Source organism: Amblyomma maculatum, chromosome 1, assembly GCF_055883805.1.
Source record: "Amblyomma maculatum isolate TAMU_Amacu chromosome 1, ASM5588380v1, whole genome shotgun sequence".
Taxonomy (NCBI): Eukaryota; Metazoa; Arthropoda; class Arachnida; order Ixodida; family Ixodidae; genus Amblyomma; species Amblyomma maculatum.
In genome coordinates, this window is record NC_139344.1 from 228477081 (window position 1) to 228495474 (window position 18394).

Here is an 18394-nt window from a genome sequence, read left to right on the forward strand (position 1 = left end):
TTACTTTTCCCAAAATGTAATTTTTCATGCATGCCTGACACCACTTATGATGTTAAGTCGTACTTTGCCCATCGCAAGCAATCCGTAACTTTAAATTCAATCTCACCCTCAATGAAGCTTGATCTCCTAGGAGTACCTCAAGCTGTCATTTTAGGTCCATACATCTAACATATTTATAAATGATACTGTCAACCTATAAGCACCGCTGTAGTTTGTCATCTACGTAGATGATGCCAGTCTTTCTAGCAGATGACGGCGAGATACTGGCGGGCAAACGACGCGTTAAAGAAACTCCAAGACTGGGCTTGTAGTAAAGCATTAGTCATTAATTCTGAAAAAAAAAACTAAATCTATTATTTTTCGAGCAAGAGGGAGGCAAATGTCTAAAACAGACGCTCGACCAAGTTGGCAATTCATTGAGTGTAGACAGCGCAAAAAAGAAGGACGTATGAAGTACACAAACGTTTGCGTACTTAATACGTCCTTGTCTTTTTTACGCTGTAATTAAGTGTACCTTACTTATCCCTTAATATTGAACAGTAAACCGATAAACATAGTCAAGGGCTTCAAAACCCTAGGCGCGTTTTGTCAAGAAAATATGCAATGGGGCAAGCACTTTAACCACGTGGTAAGAATATTGCCAAGTGTAATAGGCATATAGTATGCCCGTTACTACCTCTAAACACTAAACTTGCCATATGTCATTCACTTTCTTTCCCATACACAGTACCGTCTTTTGGTGTGGGATGCATAACGACAGCATCAAATATGTCAAAGCTAATAAAACTCCAAAATAGACAGATTAAAATTGTCTCTAAGAATTCTTACATTCAAAACCCTGATGTTTTATTGAAAAGTTTGGTTTAATAGCGTTTACAAACCTATATCAATATCGCCTTTGAAAAATATTCAAAAACAAAAACAAGAATTAAACTTGCGGACACATATAGCATGTTTACGTCATTATTCACGCGGCATCACGAATTTTAGTTTGTGCCTTGTTCAAGAGCCTATTACGGCGTTGAAATATTGTGTACTGCCATTCCGAATGTGATGAATTCTTTCAGGCAAGAGGGAATAAACCGAGAACTTGTCATTAAGGTCACTGAACCGTTGTTTTTGTGCAGTTTCTATTCGTATATAATGTGCTGTTTTATCACTCTTGCGCTTGTTTTCTCCATTTACCGTGTGCATTTGCAACTTGTGTTTTTTATTCATTGTAAGCTTTTTGCTTCATTTATTGCACTGCAGTAATTTATTTCTAATTGTTTGGTTTATTGACACTATGTGCATTTGTAGCTGATGTTCTGCTCATGTATAGAAGACGGGAGCCAAGCTACCATAGCACCTTTTCCTCCCATCTCCTCAAGTATGTATAATGAAAGAAAATAAATTAATTGAATTTAATTAAATGCTTGTAGGAAGCTACAGAGAGCTTCAGGTTATGTGTGTGTCGCAGCTGAGTGAAGCTAACAGGTTAAAAGAAAGAGTGGATTGCTTAACTGCTGTTGTGTGCAGGACAGGCCAACAACACCACAACGCAGGCCCAAAACTTTGCTCAAAACGCACTTCATGTATCTATAAAGAAAGCAAATGGAGGCCCGGCCTTCTTCGACGCATGGCTCTTAAGGGTCATTCCTGGCACTCTTCGTACTGGGCGATGATATCATTCAAGGTGGTCTCCGCCTCGGTGAACTCCATCTCGTCCACACCTTCATTGGTGTACCAATGCAAGAAAGCCTTGCGGCGAAACAGTGCTGCAGAACATGTTGATACACTTGATCACTAGTTGTTATCCAGGCATACGACATATACGCTCTTCCAGAAACAGGTTTAAATGGCCAGTTAAAAATAACAGTGTTAAACAAACGCTACATACCTTTGAACTGTGCTGAGGTCCTCTTGAATATCGCCTCAACGGCTTTGTTCGTTCCCGTAAGTGTTGCAGACTGGGGACCGTTGACTCCGGTGTTGCACACGGCAATCTTCAGGTTTTTCATGAAATTTTTTGATCTTTTCTTCATGGCCTTGAAGATCTGTTCGTCCACTTGGCGCAAGCTAATGGTTCCCTTGAACGAGGCTGAAGCCGTCCAATAGCGGCTCGAATTCCGATCGCAAGAAAGTGTCACGTTCCTGTGGTCAAAAATTTGGCGTGCCAATTCAGACACTGTCAGTGACAGGTAGCGTAGGCTCTCTCGAGCTATGAGGGGAGCGTAGCTGGTCATGAAGAACTGTAATCTTGGTAACAGCACCAGATTGACCACCATCCTTTGAAGATCTCCGTTGAGCTTCCCCGGATACCTGAGAGCAAGGGGAGAGCCTGGATAAATAGTGTGTACAACGCGAATGTCAGTTGGGTTAGGCTGGTTTGGCATGGGACGCATATGGGAGGAACCAGATATGGACAAACGCTCGATATTTTGCTTCTTCTGAGCATCGTCACTTCGTTTCTTTCGACCCTCAAATCCTCAATGCCTAATAAAAGTCATCAGTGGGGTATTTTGTCTAAAAATAACAATAGAGAGGTCGCCACAGTTGATGCGATAGCGAGCACGATTGTCCGACACGTTTCGCGTCTGTCACGGGCGCCGTTTTGGGGGAAAGAGTTGTATAGGCTAACGTGTAGAATTAGCCAGTATTTAACTCCACCTAATCCGACTAAGATAGGCGAAAGTACGGCATGGTCTGACATTATTTCGCTTTACAGTTGTTCGCGGGGAAATTAAGGGTGCGGTATTTAACTCATTTCTCGGTGGACACCTCCATTTTTCAATTAGCAGTATACAAGTAGAGGTCCGTTCGAAAGACGAAGTAGCATCTGAGTTGACCAGCAGATGCATGTTAAATAAGCACCACCATGAACGGTGCACAAAGAACGGTTGTGCGACAATGTTGATACGAAATCACGTGCGCATTTTTTCCGACACATATTTAAGGCAGGAATACATTTAACGGCTGTATTTTCAACTCTCATTATGGTTCCGTCCACCAACTCTACAGGACAGGCGTAGGTGCCCTAGTGATTCCCAAGAGTTTCAGTAATTCTCGGGTGTTGTTTTAAGTATGTCAAACATATCGTCCACTAAAGCAGTACTAACCACCAAAGGTTTTTTTAATCACTACCCCCAATGACGACACTGAGAAGGCAGAAGAAAACCTGGGAGAGTTTCCAGCGCGTGTGCCCCGAAACCGTAAATGTAAATTTGTAAGAAAGGAAAGGTGCGTGTATCTGTCAAAAATCTGCAGGGACACCTAAACCGGGCTGTCAGAGAAAGGAGAAAGGTGAGATTAAAAGAAAACTGAAACAAGTGCCATAGTGGAGGGTTCCAGAATAATTTCGCCAGCCAAGTACCTAACGTGCGCTGACATCGCACAGCACACGGACGCATTTGCGTTTCGCCTCCGTCGAAAGGCGGACGTTCAAAGAAGAGTCGCGGTGGTGCCCGCGACGTGGCTGATGCATTCTGCGGGCACAGAACGCTCCCTTCATTTTGGAAACAGTCAGTGCACATGGACGAGGACAAAGATGAGTGTACACACGAGCACGTGAACACAATGCGTTATAACATTGCAGAGCACTGCGCCGAATGCAAGAGGAATAACAGGAAGGTGTGTAAAGCGTTGTTCCGTAAGACAACGGTACTGTACTGGCATTGTGATCAGCGGACGCGAGAAATATACGACAAGGAGGTATGTTTTTTAGACTGTGCGTGATGTGGCAGAGTTTCAGAATGAGGTTTTTGCATAATTAAATGTTTTCTGGGTTTTTGTTTTCTATCTTCTGGCTTCGCCCTGATGCATTGCGTGTCTGCACATGCGCCGATACTCTGTATACATATATTCTTTCCTTCGCAATAAAGATTATAGCGCTCGTGTGTCCACTCGTCTTTGTCTTCGTCAGTGTGCGCAGACTATTTCCAAAATGAACTATATCCAATTCGCCCAAGTCTCAGTTCTTCGCTCTTCTCATCATGTGCGGCGATTTAAATGTCGTCGCCAAGAAATCACAGCGGTTGTCAGTGTTCATGCGCGGACTACTCGGAGTCACAATTGTTAGTAACCCATTTCAAGACACTACCAGCAGCGCATCTCGTATTTACTATACCTTTGTAACGAGCATGAACTATGTGTCACCAGTTTAACGCATCGCGTTACTCGCTGTTCTGCGCAACCGCACAGAGCACACGCGTGATTAAAGCTTTCCTCAAAAACAGTACTTTGCTTATGGCAGCAGAACATGAATCAGGACGCCTGCATTTCCGCAGTAGAGTAACCTAGGGGTAGCATGGATTAGACCGCCAATTTTGCTCAATTCTGGGTTACGGCGAAGGCGACGCCCACAAGGTCGACGGAACGTACCGTATGCGATGTCGAGTAAAAACTAGACTACATAAAAGTAGAAGTGAACCAGACAATATCGCGTGACTCATAAGCGCCTTGAATGATTTCATGCGGCACTCCCCATACCAAGGAATCGGGGTAATGTTAAAACCTAAAATCTGGCCAGCGTGCCTGCTTTCTTGTTATTCCTGCTGAAATCGGTCTCCTTTTACTACCGCAAGATTGTGAGGGGCAGAAAGAGCGCTACTGCTGCTGAACTTTCCTTCACGCGTAATTATTGCTCCTAACACAAAACCATGCATAGAGCTTATTATGCCCCACCATAAGAAATGTTCGTGGATTTCCCGGCGTGAAATTTCTTTGGACACCTGGCTTAAGGGATGTAGGCACTATGCGGTGAACTGCAAAATATTTCTTTCAAATAAAACTCTTGAAAACCGGGGTTTCATATCTGTCCCGCCGGGGTGGCGAAGCGGTTACGGCGCTCGACTACTGTTCCCAAGGATGCGGGATTGAATCCCGGCCTCGGCGGCCGCTTTCTGTTCGAGGCGGAAAGCAAGGCGCCCGTGTGCTGTGCGATGTCAGCGCACGTTAAAGAACCCCAGGTAGTCGAAATTTCCGGAGTCCTTCACTACGGCGTCTCTCATAGCCTGAGTCGCTTTGTGACGTTAAACCCCACAAACCAGCCACCCAACCATATAATGTGTTCGCCTGTTTGTTACACACCACAGTGACGATATATGGGTAAGAGTTTGCGAGTTTGTACAGCCTAGTATCAAGGCGTAGTCGAAGTTTATTCCTGGTTTCATCTGTGTTTATTTCACGCGGAGCTCCAGTGTATCGAGCCTTGTTATCATCCAAGACGGCGTAAACACAGCCGCCGAGCTCCTCAGCTGCTTTAGATAATAATTATTAGTATAGCACATCAGTGCGCACCCGAAACCCACGCTATCCAGTTATGCGCGCCACAACTATTTACCTTGTTGTGACCGTGCAGGGTCCACGCTTGCGCGCACTATTGTGCGCCTGTGGACATGGTATTGATATGTGCTGTTTGTGCAAGGGCTCTAAGTGAGCGTGTTCACATGAATCTTTTTGTGTGAGCATGCTTTGCTTTGTCGTGACCCTACAACTGCCAACTTGGCCCTGTCAAGGGAACGTCAAGAAAAATACAAAGAAACGTCGCCCTGTGAGAAATAGCCGGAAGTGCTTTTGTTCAACTGTTCACCCTTCCCGTCGAGAGGCGCTATTGTTAAGTGAGGAATGCCTATTGTCCAAAGGAGACGATCGGAGTGACACGTCCGCTGACGTACATTAGAAGAAAGGAGCATGAGGATTACGGCCATTAGAGGATTTCCCGTGAATGCAGGAAAGAGTTGCAATTGCCGGAAAGGGACAATGCTGGGAGCAGTATTCGTGGCGCGCACGTACACTTGGGTTTCTGAGAAGGAAATCCACTTGCCGGAACCAACATAGCGGATCTTTGCAGAAGAATCGAAATTTACCTCCTCGCCGTTCCCAAGCTCTACCCGACAACAAGTGACCCCGCCCGACGAAACAATACTAGTCCTGTCAGTGCATCAGACCATCAGTGCAGTGATGTGTTCGATTGGTTGCCCATATCTGAGGCGTGTGCCCTGGAACTGATTGGTCAGCATCTTCAGAGAGGGGCTGGACATAGGGGATTTAAGGACGTTGCAGAGCACGAAATGACGCTCTGAGCCCTGGGTAAACGGCTCATCCAGACGCTTCTCGCTATGAACTCTTAACGCTTTCCATTTTGCTGATATACTCTTTTTTTCATGTAAATAAGTTTTCTCAAAGTGCCATTAAACCTGCTTGTATATATTTTACTAACTTCGAAGATTCAATCCTTCATCAACCCGGAGTCTCTGCACGCTACCAAGTGAAGGCCGGGTCGACTTAGTCCCAGCATCACGACAACTGGTGACCAGCGTTGGGATCTGAATCTACAAGCCACAACATCTGGTGATTGCAGGTGGATCAGAATCTACAAGCCACAATATCTGGTGATCGGAGGTGGCATCTCAAGCAACAAGCAGGCGCAACAATCGGCCAACAAGAGAGCAGCTCGGAACATCGATCGCATGTGTGGGTGAGTGCTTGGTGTTTCTTCTGATGTGGACCAGGTTCTAGAACAGGGTTAGATTTTAGAACTGGTAAAGAGTGTTGAAACGCCTTTAGGTTTGGTAGTTTGCACAGATGTTTTGGAAGTAGCCGACACTCGGAGCGATCATGGACCTACAAAAGCTGCAGAAACCGGAACTGTTGCTATTGTGTGAGGAATTGGGAATTGATACAAGTGGTTTGGCACGAAAACCCTTGATTTTAAAGGCAATCACTGATTTGGAAACCGATGATGAGGAGCTCAGTGAAGCATGGAACCTCATCGGACAAAAAAAGGAGGAGCAGATCAGACAGCAGAAAGAGCGGGAAAAAGAGGAAAAGAGGCGTGAGCGTGAAATTGAGAGAGAAGCAAAAAGGCTGGAGCAAGAAATTGAGCTCCGGAAATTAGAAGTAGAGTTGAGCAAGAGGTCGGGCAATTGTCCCCAGATAGCGGTACCTCTTCTCAACAAGGAGGCAGATTTCAAGATGTCAAAGTACATGCAGCCATATGTGATATCAGGGGATATCGGTCTGTATCTGGCTAACTTTGAGCGAACCTGCGAAAAACTGTCCTTCCAGCGAGACACTTGGTCTCAGAGATTATTGACGGTTCTGCCCTGCGAGGCAGCGGAGGTTGCCGCGCGGCAAAGCAAGGAGGACGCTGACAACTACGAGAAGGTCAAGGCTTGCCTTCTGAGAAAGTATAGGCTTAGCGCCGAGGCGTTCAGACAACGTTTTCGGAACGCTACTAAGTCCAGGGACGAGAGTTACCCTGAATTCCTGTACAATTTAAGAGTCAATTTGGGCGAGTGGCTAAAGAGCACTGATTCCTACAGTGATAGAGACGCTGTAGTCGAGAAAATTCTTTTGGAGCAGTTTTTTAACTGCCTCCCAGAAAAAGAGAGAAATTGGTTACAGGACCGAGGCGACATTAAGTCGGCAACTGAAGCTGCCGAACTCATTGAGGAGTACGCTGCGCGCCGACAATTCAGCAACCCAGCTGTGGATAGGCCCCGCAATCCCAAGTTGAGTGTGAATAACCGTCAGGAAAGGCACTTTGCTAGAGTTGCAAACGAAGAAAGGAAGGCTTCTTCAGGCAAACTCCCTAGAAAGGACGGCAGTGAGAAAAGTGGGGAAGTCACCAACACGCAGCACACAAAGAACAAGCTTGAGGCTAGGAAGCCGCTCACATGCTTTAGGTGTAATGAGCAGGGTCAGATTGCCGTCAACTGCCGGAAAGAAAAGATTGCTTTCTCGTATGTCAGTGACTGCGATAAAAACATGAAGCTTTTGGAACCCTACATGCATGACCTAGTAGTCAACGGGAAGCCTTGCAAGGTACTGCGCGATTCGGCCGCAACGATGGATGTTGTCCATCCGGCGTATGTGTCGCCTTCCGACTATACAGGGCAGTGTGCATGGATCCGCCAGGTAGTGGAAGAACAGAGAGCATCACGACAACCTATACAATGCCCCGTCTAACGCGCTTGCACTAACTTGTTTTCTTGTTCTCTACTGATGTGACAGGCAATAAAGAAGAAAAGAATGGCCTTTCGGGGATTCTGCATTCCGTGTCGAAGTGGCACGCAAAGCTTTTAGGTTCGAACCCTATTGCCAACCAATTTATTTTATTGAATTACTTTTATTTTCGAGTCGTTCCGGTCGTCATTTTATGGGTATGCCATCGAGTGTTGACATAAAATCTACACGGGTTTTCGTGTAATGGAGCTAGCGATATTTCACATTTAAGTATTCGTAGAATTCTATACAACAACAAAAAAAAAAATGTCCTACTCTGCTCTTGTATTGCAGAAAATAAAGGCCTACTTCAGGAATGCTTGTTGTCAGGCTAGTTGGTTCTCCATATTTGAGAAGAAATTAGCGCTTTTACTTGAACGGAGACAAAAGGAAAGAAAACAGACACGACGATTGACAAGCGCTACTACCAACTGGTTATTGGGGTGTGAGCACGAGGAATATAAAGGAAAATAGGAGCTTGCGCAGATGGTACAGGCACATACTTCACGCAACTGCAAATCGATTATGGCCAAAAGAATCAAGGTAAGCACAATCAGCGTCATAAATCCACAAAGACGTGTCACTCGCACAGTGATCAGATATTTTTTTTATATGGAAGGCCTCCAACACAAACCGAGCTTTTACATTGGCGCTCCTGCCTAGAATCTTAGTATCCTCAATTCGCGCCCTACACGAGCTAACGCAGGGTGAAACATGCCGCACAAGGTTGGAAGTTCTATCGCTATTCTCGATATTTTTAGCATGCTCCCGTAGCCGGTCATTAACGCAGTGGCCAGTTTGGCATACATAAGAAAACCCACTTGAAAGGGGAATGCTATATTCTTGTGGCGCAGTTGACGGGGAAGATGCCATGCCTCTTTTTACAGCTCCCTTCGCAAACGCCGGAGATGCGACCGTTTCACAGCTTGTTGGGGGCTGAAAACACCAACTGTACATGGTGCCTACCGGCCACTTTCTTGATGTTGTTCGATACTTGGTGCGCACACGGGACCGCCACAAGCCTTGAAGGCACGAGATCAAGTCCTCTTTTTTGGGCACCTTTGTTTTTGCAGGAGGGTTTCCGCAACTGCTGTAACGTAAGTTTACAGCTTATCCACTTATTTACCCCTTCCTCCCCTCACGGAGCGCAAAGCTCGAAGCACAAGAAGTTAAATGCTGCGGCGGTTGCGCATGGCAAAACAGTGCCAGCAGCTAGTGCCCCTTGCAGATGCTTTCGCGGGGATAGCTTTTTTGCATAGCTGGTTTCCATTAATTATTCCTCAGTAGCGCTAATTTCGGTTTGAACTGAAAGTTTAAATTATCTTCAATTTCTGTACATATACATTTCAAAATCTCATGACTTCATTCACTTTACAGTTTTCTTGACATCTCTAAATATCAACCTATAACCACACGCAAATAGAAAGGATGGAAAGTGCATGAAAAAATGTATTACTTTCTGGGACTTGGGGAAAGAACCCTTCTGGCGCGTATCGCGCTACCTTTTTTTCTAATGTGAAATTACCGTCCTGTATTACTGCACTGATATATATGCCTCATACCAACCCTTCCATTTCGAGAAGAAGTTTTTAACGAGAAAATAGGATGCATTAGGGAGCATGGAGTTATAATAGAGGGAGAAACACTGAGGAAGCAAAGAAACGTTGCTATATATCGAAACGTAGCAGAAACTAGGCAAAACAGGATTTTTTTTTTTAATATGCTGAATTAGCATTAAGTGGGAACTCATCAGAACTGACAGGAGATAAATTCGGTCAAGTCCGAACATTTTTTTTTTATATATCTAATTGTGTCTATTTTAGTTTCATTACCGGTGTGTCACAGAAACCTACTAACAGGGTCGACTAATGACCCACCTCAGATGAAAAAATATTTTGGTACCGAACCCGTTTGCACCTCATGGAACTGAAACTGAATATCGCTCGAAAGTCGAACCAGGAATTGAATTCGAAAGGCATGACCCTGAAACTGAAGTAAACTGCAAAAATCTCGGTTCGACACCTTCGCTGAAACTAATTTTTATGTGCAAGAAACCCCACTAGATTGGCGACAAAGCAAAAACACGAAACGAGGATATATTAGGCAGATGAAGCGCGTTTATGTGCGCGTTTTTTCGTCTCTAGGTCATTAGTCAAGAGCAGTTCCTTTCACAGTAAACAAGCAGCTCACCCCGTTAATACCTTGCGTTTCGTGGCTACGACGCATGTTGTATTAGATCAAAAATACACAGAAAGTTGAACACCCACCTAATGGTTGCTGTTATTCCCGCCATGGCTGCCGCGATCACGTCGTTCACGTCTTGAAATGTGGGCGCTCGCAGCTTGAGCGTACCGCTGCATATGTCGAAAACCGCCTGGTTATCAAACAAAAATGTTCCGTGTGCCATCTCTGCCAGGTGGTGCAACGATAGAATCGCGTTATACGCCTCGACTACGTTGTTCGACACCTGGAGAGGGAAAGCAGTTTCGCCAAGAAATACGGCATTTCCAATGCACCACGGAATCAACGAATTCGCATTTACTAACCTTGGGCGAAGGTGAAAGACTGAAAGTGTTGAAAACACGGTCTGGGCACTCGTCAATCACTTCTGATAAGATCCGGGCTCCCATGCCCGATCCGGTGCCACCCCCCAGCGAGTGGCAAAGCTGGAATCCTTGCAGCTGATCACATTTTTCAATTTCTTTGCGGGTGATATTCAGGACGTCATTGACTTCTTCGCCGTGACCACAATGGCCCCTGGCCCAATTGTTTCCGGCGCCGCCATAGGCTTAAAGGTAGACAGTGAAACAATTAGAAACAAAACCTGAATCCAGTATCATGACTGGAAAATGCAGCCAGCGACATTTCCGGCTAAGATGTAGTGCGTGTCAACGCATTTATCATTTAGAAGGCCACTTTTACGGCTCTTGATGTTAAACGTTGTGGCAACAGTAAGGGTGTGCGAATATTTGATTCTTTCGAATAGTAAATGGGATTTTCTTCTGTTCAATTGGATCAACGAATAAAACAGTGTATGTTCAACATGATTTTAATATAATAAATCTAATTTAAATTCTCAGAACAGCGTTTAATTTTGCCTTAATTCGACTAATGCGCGCCGTAGATTTCTTCAGAGATAGTTTAAAAAACGGGGTCCACTCCGACAGCGCACAAGCTGCAGCTGCGATCAGAGTGGCAGGTTTGGAGGGTTCCGCGCCGTCACTGTTCGGTTCCCTTCTAGCAGCAGCGTTAATTCATAATGCTCATAGATGGCCTCCAATATTGAAACGACGCGGCCGGTCTCAGGCGAATTCGTTTACTAGACCCTACTTCGATGCTAGATCATGGAAGCTCCCGCCCTCTTCCCCTACTGAGGTATAATGGCTCTAATTCATATGGTGTTGTTAAGAGTAACAAGAGGAGATTGTCCTATTAGTCTGACATCCTTTCACGCTGCATATCCTTAGTGTAGACCAGTGTTGCGTCGTTTGACAACTTCAGCTGTTACTCCATATGATATATCTCCATAGGGCAGCGCCAGCGTTTGTTTCCCCCTATTATTCGCGCAAGTACAGAATAATAGTCCGAATATCCGATACATAATCAACTCGGCTTTAATTATTATTTGATTCAAATATTAGCGGCGCTGCACATATTCGATTCGGTCTGTAAAAAAGTACTATTCGTCACAGGTTCTACGTACGCAGCAGTGGGAGCTGCGGCAGTGAAATGTCACGTGAGTCGATGAGCCTTCAGCATTAGCCGTTCATATTTCGCAAATGGGAACATCACAAAGCAGCTACCCAACCAATTATATTCCCGACTCGCTTAATCCTACGCACCAAAGTTTCATGACCATCACAAAATTCGAAGTCCCCGCGATACTGATAGTGCGCTGTCGATGCAGTAATACCAAACTAAAAAAAGAAAAAAGAAACGGGAGAATTGCAATGGCTGCCGACATTTGGCTAAGTATTTCAGTTTACTCGGGCGCTAACACCCAGTGAGCGCCCAGAACGCCTAACGGCGCATATATAGGCCACCGCGGCTAAGGTAGCTAAACCGTAAATTGCACATTCGGAATAGCGTAATCATCACCACATACCAGCTAGGTCAACTGCCCGGCGAAGACCCTTCCATCGATTTCCAATTAACCTTGTCCTGTATAAGTACGTGACTACCGTATACCGCCGCAAATATCCTATTTCAACTTCACGCCTAATTCTTTCATCCACCCCGCCGGGGTGACGCAGTGGTTACGGCGCTCGACTGCTGTTCCCAAGGATGCGGGATTGAATCCCGGCCTCGGCGGCCGCTTTTCGGTGGAGGCGAAACGCAAGGTTCTCGTGTGCTGTGCGATGTCAGTGCACGTTAAAGAACCCCAGGTGGTCAAAATTTCCAGAGTTCTCACTGCGGCGTCTCTCATAGCCTGAGTCGCTTTGGGACGTTAAACCCCGCAAACCAAACCAACCCTAATTCTTCCACCCAGTGATACGTTTATCTTGCCTTGGACCCTCAGTTATACTAAGGGACTAACGGCTGCCTTAGCATTTCCTGCTCTTCCGACGTCCATCTCGACTTCTTGATTTCTCATAGGGTTTATCAGTTGTCCGAGTTTCTTTCCTAGACGCCCGACTACTGTCTGGAGTTCCCGGATTCGAACCCGACCACGGCGGTTGCGTTTCGATGGAGGCGAAGCGAAGTGACGTCCGTGTGCTGTGCGATGTCAGCGCACGTTAAAGATCCCCAGGTGGTCGAAATTACTCCGTAGCCCTCCACTACGGCTCCCCTTTCTCTCTTCCCACTTTCACTCCCACCTTCCTCCCTTCCCTTACGGCGCGGTTCAGGTGTCCACAGAGCAAGTGTGACAGATATTGCGCCTTTCCCTTCCTGTGAACCAATTATTATTATTATTATTATTATTATTATTATTATTATTATTATTATTATTATTATTATTATTATTATTATTATTATTATTATTATTATTATTATTATTATTATTATTATTATTATTATTGTCCATTCTGCCCTTTTGGCAGAATGTCTGGATGCGTATCGCCATTCCGCGACAACTCCGGCAACGGAAGTGCCAGGTACGTCCCTATGAAATAAAACACAACAAAAAGCAAGTGAATAAAGCCTTATGCATCGTAACTTTCGGAAGCGCAGAGGAAGACATACACGAGAGAAGTTAACGGGACAAACGCTTGTACCGTCCACTTCTCTCGTGTATGTTTGCCTCTGCGCTTCCGAAAGTTATGATGCTATACCAACTAGCCCAGCACACAACATTTTTTAAGCCTTACGCTTTGTTCGAGCATACAGCGCAATGTGCAAACTGAAATGCACTATTAATAAAATAGTTTTCTGGATTACAATTACTTACGGTAGAGAGCTTAATACGTCGGTTGCATCCATCGCCCCACCTTTGCTATACGTTGAAAAGTTAATCTGGATGTCGGCACGGGGTAATTCCGTTTTCTCAACAGTAGGATCCCGCAACTTTCTGCTGGCTGGTTGTCAGTCAGCGAAATAAACGACGAGTGTTGCTGAGAGGTGACTCTGAACGCAGCCTAAATCTACAATACACTCACTGAAGGCAGGAATTGATTGCGGTGAATGTAATTAAGCGTTCTCATATCATCACCTCCTGGCTGTGTTCGCGGCTGGTTTTGCGACTATTAAAAATAAAAAAAAAACATCACATTATGCAACCTAAAGGTTCACACCCCAAGAAAGATCTTAGTGATTTATTTTAATCTTGTGATATTAAAAATAAAATTTAAAAAATTGCATATACAAGAATCGAGCGCACGTTTTAGAATCAGGTATGTTATATTAATCCATTACGCCACAGAAGCGACGGGAAGTGCGGGCTTTATATGCGCTCTTATTCGTTTGTCTAAAGATGGCGCGATGAACGAAACTAGCATGATCAGCGGATTACTGCAAGCCATTTTAATCCAGCGAACTATTTTATTCCGTATGAATTTTAGTTTACGTACTGCACTGCATACTCAACCAAACATATGGCTTTATTGACTTGCTTTTTGTTGGGCTTTATTTTTTAGTGACGCACCCGGCACTTCCGTTGCTGCAGTTTTCGGGCAATGGCAATATGCGGTCGTTGGCTATGAGATGATGCAATAATGCAGCCTCCGAAATAATCCCCAGCCATTTGGAGTCATCCGACGTGCCCATAGCCGAGAGGAATTAATATTTATATTTCGCCTCAATCAAGATGCAGCCGCAGTGGCCAAGGTCCAAGCCCGCAATTTCGGTATCTACAACAGAACGCCACAGCCGCTGATCTACTCCGGCAAATACACGTGATAATGTGACCCTTGTGAAAGAGACCGCATTCCTTCCAGACATTGTTTCGAGCATTTTTGGATGGTATCGCTTAAGCAGTTATCAACAGCGCAGCTAAGGGTGATTCAGTACCGAGCACCAGCGGCTATGGCGATGTTGCCGTTACAATATGCGTTCCTAAATATTACACAACTGTTTCACTAAGCTCTTGTTTGAAACACATTGATCCTATCGACGTGAGATTTAAAGGAGCGAGCTGAATGAAGCGGTTAGTTTTGAAAACAAGTTTTCCTTTGTCACTATAGCGCCATCATGTGACTTCGCGTAGATTACAGCTCTTAGCGGGGCTATGCTTCTTGGCTCATTGAGCGCGGGCGGGAAAGTCTAGGGACCGCTCCTTGCGCATAATGCATGAGGATGGCTCTTTGAAAATTGCAGTTATGTGACGTAGAATTAAGCTAAGCAGAATGTTCAATTGGGCAAGTTGATAGACGTTCATAATTGTAAAACAGCGCGAACAACGGTAGACAAGAACATCCCGTGTCGTCCCGCGTCTTTCTCTTTCTTGTCTACCGTTGTTGGCGCTGTTTTACAATTAAGAATTAGGCTGCTGCGTCACTCACATGACGACGATGCACTGACTGCGTGGTTCGATCTTGGCCAACGCGGTCGACAGATGCGCAAACATGGTCAGTCTCACAAAGCACAAAAAGTTGGGCCAGCAGTATTTTTAACGTCCAGCCTCCCCAATTTGTGACATACCGCTTGCATCTGCTGTGTACCCATTACTGCATCGTGCTTGCATACAGAGCTTCATGAAAAAAAAATATATATCACTAGCCGGCACTTTGCAGTCAGAATGTTTCGCGTTACTGTGAAAAATCTGTGAGGGAGCTGTGAGTAGACAAAGAAGGTCTGCATATGCTACTTCTAGGCGTTGGCTAACAAATTAGCGGAAATCTTAACGGAAAAAGAGGAAGAAGTTTGCTGAAATAATAATTGTCTCCGTCGCTGGACCTTTGAGTTGATTTGAGTATTCGTATTTTATATTTGACACAACTTCAATTAGAAGCACAAAATAACCAAATTAGTTTTAGGTGACGACATGATGATTTGACATAGCTAGCGGCTTTAACAAAATTGTTGTATTAGGTTTGCTAGCATAATCTGAAGACAACGAGGATCTTCCTTAATTTCTTTGTAGTTTGCGCATTAAATGTTTAAAAGACTAGTCGAGGCGGCATGTTGTCTCGCAAACCCCCCCCCCCCCCCTCCCCCCGTCACTTAAGTTAAATGAAAAAAAAAACACGTTATCACTCACAAATTTGGAAATTCACGCCAATGTCATCATCAACTCGGGTATATGCTCTCTACAGCACAAAGTCCTCCCTCCCACACCCCTCCAAACAATCGAGCCATGTGCCAGCCTCCTCCATTTAATCCCCGTCTGACAGCAAGAGACGCGTTTATCGCCGAAAAAATTTAAGTTCAAAACGTATTCCCGCCACTCAATCTCGTGACGTCCAGACCATTCCGTAACCACAGTTTCAAAATAAGTGGACATTTAGCCTAGCCTCTGGAATCCGTGCACAAAAAAGCGCTGTCGACACGCTCGTTTCATTAGCTGAATAAGTGGCTTTTTTTTTTCTTTTGGCTAGCTCATAAAGGCTCCGTTTTCTGTGTGACTGTGGCCTCTATCAATTTGAGTGGCAAGAGAGCAGTCACCTACATGAAACGATCTTGTCCGGACTAAACAAATGTCCATAGGGTCTCGATCGTACGGAGTCCATGATACCTGGGTCCAGGTCTACTAGAATGGATCTGGGGATGTAACGGCCCTCTGAAACAAAACACGAAATCGCACTGAGCGGCAGAAAATAGTATATGTGCTCTGCATTAAGTGCAGATTCCTGTATCACCTCGTTCGAAAAGCTGCAAGGAATGCGTCAGAGGACGAGACAGAGCAGCAACCAAGAAAAAAAAAAGTACGATGAAACGTGGAAATTATGCAGATGATAACGGGCCAGAGCAGCTGCGACAGGCTTAAATGGTTTGACAAACACATGGTGGTTTACAATAGAAAATGCGTACATGGATAGTGTCAACCATTAATCTCGCAACACAACATTTTAGCGTGAATTGAATATGCACAATTATACCGCATAGATATCCTGCTCCAATCCCGTCAATCTGACAAGTCGTATAGTCCTATATTGAAAGGTACTAGTAAACTTTTGGCTAAAAAATGAAAAACTTAAATGCGGCACATATAGGGCGAAAAGAGTTGCCTCTAGATGAGAGGAAATGTATAATTTCGCGTCACAGCCGCAAAGTAATGCACGGCTATATTGGATCAGCATGCTCGAAGAACAACGGCGTGCCGCCGGCTGCTCAGCAGAGAGATCAGTCGCCGTCTTAACAGTGCTAATCAGCAGCAGGGCGCGCTTAACGTGGCACATAACTAAGCAATGAAATTAACAACTGGAGGAAGAGTACGCACCTGTGGCCTCGTTAAAGTAGACGCCCATCCTCTCGGAGTACGCGTTGTCCATACCGCAGGGTGCGCCACTGACGTTAATCTCATGCTCATTAAAAATCGCCTCCCAAAACTGCAAGCGGGAAAAGAAATCATCAGTCAGCGTACAGTCACATCAAACGGCACCTGCTATCAAAGCGTGATCTGTGCGCGGAAATTGTACGAAACGCGAAATGATGTCAAACGCTTCAAATGAATAAAACGGCCACTGCTGCCCGTTCTCTGCTTATTGTTCGTGGTCTCTGCGTCTAGCAGCTCACCTGTCGCAAAACTTCGGTAGAGCCTCACAGTACGTCAGCACTTTCAATCGCGTCACGCGCGGGCGTCAGACCGTGGGCGAAAAAAAAAATGGGTTGAGGTTTAACCCATCTCAGTCCAGTTACGGAGCGAGAGCTCATTTACTCTTGGTTACGCTTGTAGAGGTTCAGCTGGCGTTGAGCCAAGTGAAGAGCGTAAGCCATGTGCCGCAACAGCAGTCGCTGCTGCCACTTCGATCTTAGTTCGCTTCCGCGCTTGTTATGTTTCACGGTAACGGGCTAGTCGCCGCCAAAACGGGGGCAGAAGTCGTCACCGACGTAGTAACTTCAGCCAGTCTCCTCTCTCTTAAACGAGACAGGTCACCGCTGGCGATGCAGGGTTCGGTAAACACCCTCTCGAGAGCTATGTTGGTTCGGCGTAGCGGTAGCAGCTGTGGCGCGTCACGTGGTATGACGTCAAGACACACCCCTGGCGCTTATCGGGCTTGAAGGTCAAATTATCTCCTCAGTGACCTTGGTGAAACACGGCGTAGTGGAACTTTTCGCACAAAAATTAATCGAATATGCCCTGCCTCACCCTGACAACTGAGTCACAAATGGCTACGCGCTTCGCGATATCCCGTCCACCAGCAATGCCACATGGTTGACTAAAGCTTAAACTATTCCCACATAACGGCTGAGATCGCGTTGGAGTGCTGCAAGTGGTCGTTAAAATCTAAGCGAGAAAGCAGCGTCCAAGAATTGGTAATTCGTATCGTGCAGGGGCAGAATGCTTTCGCACACAAAAGCCGCGAATAAGTACAAAATCACTGCAGCCACAAGGAGGAAGGATTTGTTCAAAGCTGAATGCCTACGCCCGTAGTCCTAAACGACGTTCTCGAACATGATGTTTGACCCAACGTAATTTTGCGCGTAGAGCTCAACGTAACAGACTACGGGACAAAAGGATACCAACGTGCTCCTGATCGCTTAATCCCAAAAATCGGAAGAGGTGACTTACTTTGTAGCCGACATGGATCCCACATTGACCAACAAGCATCATCACTACTTCACGCACCATCGTAATGGCTACCTCTGGGCTGCAGAAATGGCTGACGCTCGCGCGGGTCCGGCCATTTGTAGTCTCCCGGCGCCGCAGCACGACTCCCTCGACCGTGTTCCTACATGTACGCGTGGCAGCTTAATAACGCCTAGCAAAGCGTTGTGGCTTGCTACTCTTAGGTACAATGCAGCTACAAGCATGGATATGATATCAGCAGTTCACGTAGTTTATTCAACTCCAAGGATATGCGCGATGAAA

The 18394-nt window shown here is 45.5% G+C and overlaps 1 protein-coding gene across 1 annotated transcript; it reads right to left on the minus strand.

Moving 5' to 3' along the window:
* Positions 1 to 890: 890 nt before the first annotated feature.
* LOC146205839 (tubulin beta-8 chain-like) lies at positions 891 to 18165 on the minus strand. The gene is made up of 7 exons (XM_084586960.1): positions 18095 to 18165; positions 16802 to 16910; positions 16031 to 16141; positions 10533 to 10774; positions 10254 to 10453; positions 1880 to 2301; positions 891 to 1757 (listed from the first exon to the last, which is right to left on the minus strand). Exons 1-7 carry the CDS (start codon positions 18152 to 18154, stop codon positions 1633 to 1635), a joined length of 1269 nt encoding a protein of 422 aa, XP_084443086.1. The 5' UTR covers positions 18155 to 18165; the 3' UTR covers positions 891 to 1632.
* Positions 18166 to 18394: the final 229 nt, after the last annotated feature.